The sequence below is a fragment of the Octopus bimaculoides genome, chromosome 26, assembly GCF_046866305.1.
Source record: "Octopus bimaculoides isolate indiv1 chromosome 26, ASM4686630v1, whole genome shotgun sequence".
Taxonomy (NCBI): domain Eukaryota; kingdom Metazoa; phylum Mollusca; class Cephalopoda; order Octopoda; family Octopodidae; genus Octopus; species Octopus bimaculoides.
The window spans coordinates 5609751-5614750 of NC_142953.1; the positions used below are offsets into that span (position 1 = coordinate 5609751).

The 5000-nt window shown below is 34.1% G+C and overlaps 1 protein-coding gene across 1 annotated transcript in view; it reads right to left on the reverse strand.

Moving 5' to 3' along the window:
- Window positions 1-3307, reverse strand: part of LOC128250901 (uncharacterized) — a 95841-nt gene extending 92534 nt beyond the window's left edge. Inside the window, exon 1 of the mRNA XM_089343018.1 lies at window positions 3260-3307. Coding sequence (XP_089199144.1) covers window positions 3260-3307 — 48 coding nt within the window. The remainder of the gene's footprint in view (window positions 1-3259) is intronic.
- Window positions 3308-5000: the final 1693 nt, after the last annotated feature.

Here is a 5000-nt window from a genome sequence, read left to right on the forward strand (position 1 = left end):
GAGAGAGAAAAAGGGGAAAAGAGAGAGAGAGAGATGAGAAGAATAGACTGGGAGACATTCAGGGACAGCGACAAAGAATGGAAAGTTAGGACAGGCAGACTTCTACCATAGTCACAGCTCATTGGCTAGATGTGGAAATATGGTGTATATATATATATGTATATGTATATATATATATATATATATATATATATATATATATATATATATATATATATATATGTGTGTGTGTGTGTGTATGTGTGTGTGTGTGTGTGTGTGTGTGTGTGTCCATATGCATGTATGCGTAGAAATAACGAATATGTGGTTGGTTGCTGAACGGTAAACTTGTTACCATGGAAAATCTAAGGCAATTTACTTTACTCAATTACGCAAAATTCATGTAACTGCATCCACGGGTTAAAATATGTATGCAAATACGATGTATATATGCGTATGTGTGTGTTGTATGTGTGTGTACAGTTATATACAAACATATGTTCATTTATATATACATAAACGCGCACACACAGGCGCAAAGACACACATACACACACATATGCACGCATGCATAAAATATGCATGTAATTACCCAGAATTTGTGCAACAACGAAGACATATAAATATGTAAATGCGTGTGTGTGTATACTTATATATTTATACATATATATATATATAAATATATATATATATGTAAATATCAAGATATATATGTACACCCCCCCCCCACATATATATATATATTTATTTATTTATATTATTATTATTATTATTATTATTATTATTATTATTATTATTATTATTATTATTATGGCGCGTACACCAAATGGGAATCTCTACATGCCCCACCTGTTATGATTCCTGATGCAATTCAGTTGACTCATGTTGTTACACAATGAACAGAGCTTACCTCTCTTGCGGCTGTTTTTCAAGGTACAGCGTGCAGATACTCCAATGTTCATTTTCTTGGAGTCAGAAATAGATGTCAATAGTTCTCTTATATTCACATTTCGTCTAAAAGATACGATAGGCGGCTGATGAAACTTAAAACTGATGATGTCATTCCATCAACGTGTGGACGCTGGTTGCTCTCGTTCATACTTCAAATATATATATGTATATTTGTATCATTTTCGTGTGTTTCGGGAGAGTTATGCCAATATCATTAAGACACGCACTGGTTCAATTCCACTCTTTCATTATTAGTCAATTGGTTAAATATCCAACAGACTAATCGATTGTTTGTTCAATTTGTATTAGTTTTATTAGATATATTGAGTCCGTTTTACGTTAACCGTTCTAATAGGTGCAGAAAATACAGGCATGCACACATACACATACAGAATCATACTCATGTCTGTATGTATGTGCGTGTGAAATCTCTACAGCTAAACAAAGGTTCTCCACGAGATCGGCTCCTGTATTTGCGAATACATACAACACTCACATCAATATGTGTGTATACTAATATATACTCTTGGCAGTCATAATCTCTATACATCTATTCTATCAAATGTAACGCGTGAGGTGTGTCTATTATGTTGAGCTTCCGGCGAGATGATACTATGACCTAAGTTCCACTTCCGGTTTTTGATATTTCACAGTAAAGATGTCAACGATAATATTTAGAGAATGGAATGGACATCGTAATTGTAATATAATATGACTTATACATCATTAAATCAATCAGCTAATCAATCATTCGGTACATTGTCCCACGCATGCTTGATTTATTAAGACGTATTCTTCATTTCCTGTAATTAGAGAAAGTCATCAACTGATGTGTGCTGGAAACTTTGCGAAGACGAAAACAAAAACGAAGAAAAAAAATATGAGAGATTTAACAGTATGAGATAGCGGTGTGTAGATTCCAGTTGAATCCACCTAACGTGGAGGGACATACGTTCAAATAGGCTTTATAAATATACGATGTATGTATAAACATAAAATACTGCTATATATATACATATATACACACACACACACACACACACACACACACACACACCCACACACACACACACACACACACACACACACACACACACATATATATATATATATATATATATATATATATATTTATAAATATATATTAGAAGGATGCTGTGAGAACAGCATAGAGGTCCATCATTGGTAGTAGTTTCCCAGCTGTTGGCCGATCGTTGACTCTGCTGAGTTCATCCATCCTTTGACAGGTTTCGTCTTTCATCCTGCAAGGGTGTCTGGCTTAAGCCACTCGCCTTAACAAGCAGGTTTGCTATTGTTGCCGGTTTAGTCGCTGATGGCTCGATCATGCGATTACACACAATCACATACGCACACATACATACCTGTGTATCTATGTTGAAATGATGCGATGCAGCATGGTGGATGGGAACTATTTCAGCGGGTGACCTTATTGAAGTCAATGGTAATGATCACCAGATGCATAGCAGATGAGCAGACGATACAAACGACAAACTGTCAATGGCCAAGAAAAAACCAGTTCAGTAAGCAAACTACTGCTATCATCTGTAGTCGTGGTACGCACAGATGGGATATTTCAGTTTATGAAAGACCAATGTCACTAAAACCTACACCAGATATTCATGCCTCATGGCTCGACATCTGGCCCGGAAGATTTACATTGAACCAGGCAAGTAACCAGACTAGATGATGATGATGTATGTATGTAAATAACAGATAAAAAGGGGATTAATAAATCAGACCTGGATACACAGTCAGTATGTCTGCGAATATCGGCTAACAGAATGTACATAATCCGACGGCTTATCTCAAAGAAAACCATCCATACAAACAAAAATTCCGTGGTTAATAAATTAGTCGCAGAGTATAATACATTAAGTCCAAGAGTGGAATTCATGGTATTACATTTAATTCTTTAGCTACGTGCGTAACTAAATATTAGAAAATAAATTATGCTACCAAATCATTTATTACAAAATCGTTTATATTCATTTTAATATTTATATTCAGGCAATTCATATACAATGTTGTGCCGAAAGGCCCGTAATTACAAGGTGCATTGCAGAAGTTTTGATATTTTTTTCAGGAGAGACATTCATTAATTTCAAAGAGATACAAAACTCTAATCGTTTTCGAAATAGGTTTCTCTGACTTCAATGCATTTGTTGTAGCATTCCAGCCACTTCATGAAGGCTCCATGGAAGTGAAGGTGTCCAGGAAACTTGTCCCCAAATCCTGCATTTTTTCCTTCACTTTATGGAAAAACCAAAAGTCACTGAAAGTAATGAAGGCAAAGCAAAGGAAAACTTACCTTCTCGAGTCGACATGACTCGAGAAGGGCCAGTTTTCTGGTTTCCATGGCGTAAAAATTCCCCCACGTAGATGGGAGGCCGGTCCGTCGGAGGAATATTCATTTTTGATAGCTGAGTGGACTGAAGCCAAGTGAAATGAAGTGTTTTGCTCAAGAACGTAACACGATTTTTTTCCGATTTTCGTGCCGCATATATTTTCCCCCTGGACGGAACGCCAGCCCATCGCAAGGAGACTCAAATCTGCCAGTTGAGTGGACATGAGCAATGTGAAAAGAAATATTTTGCTAAAAGAACAAAACGCATCGCCCGGCCCAGGAATCGAAACCACATTCTTACAATCATGAGCCTCACACCCTACCTACTGAGCCACGCGTCCCCACCAATATATATATATATATATATAGACACACACGCTATGAGCCTTCTGTTGTACAAACTTGTGCAAAGCACAGCCGTTCGCCGGATTTTTTCTGCGGCAACATGTCTTAATGTCATTTTTGCTATTTAAATCAGCTTCTATTATGTTCTACATTAAATGGCAAAAATGACACGAGTTGTGATATCATGCGTTTCAACGTGCACTGCCTGCTTCTTTCCCTTTGCGTAGAGGGGAGAACCAGCATGGCTTCTCTAGCTGAAACGTAAACACATATAAATTGCGACTCACACATACATAGAGGCACATACATGAGTATATATATAAAATACACATACATACATACATGCTTGTACAAGTACACAAGCATAGACACACACGTGTATGTGTTTGCATGTTTGTCTATTTGCAAATATGCGTGTGTTTATTTATTTTTCACCGAAATACTGTCAAATCGATTTAATACGATATGTGTAGGGTACAGAGCGTATACATACATAAGTACGTACGTACATTTGTTTGTTTGCACGTACGTATGTGTGTTCTCCCTACCTTCTCATACTGTATATACATACATACATACATATATATATATATATATATATATATATATATATATATATATATATATATATATATATATATATATATATATATATATATAACAATATATTATAAATTAACTACCAACAAAAATAATTGGTAAGCTAACTTAAAAAATCATCACCTAAATAGCAGAAAAAAACGACAGTGATGTTATATCTGTTCCTGAATGATGTGTAAAGAAATTTTGATTTAAGCATCTTAATGAATTCTTTATACTGAAATATATATTGAAGAAGATAAATATGTTCTTTTGAATTTATACGTTTTTGCGTCGTAACTCCTTTATTATTATTTATTTATATATATATATATATATATATATATATATATATAGTCACACGCATTGCATCTCTGTCTTACCTTCTCGATATATAGATATATGTATATACATTGACGCATACATAATATGTATCTATCTATGTGTAAATATATATATATATATATATATATATATATATATATATACATACATGTACATATATAAGTACATATATATATACATATACATATACACACACACACACATATATATATATATGTATATATATAAATATTCGTCGTGTGTGTGTTGAAATCAATGAGTGTGTATGTATACGTGTATGCTTACCCCATATCTAATTCATGTGTTTAATTCTTGAAATATTTTTCGTGATTTTCACTTATTCAATACACTTTGGGGATAATATTTGCATGTAATGTTTATACTTTTTAAATTAAGAGGATGTAAAATGGAATGGCATTGAGAAAAAAACAAAAAA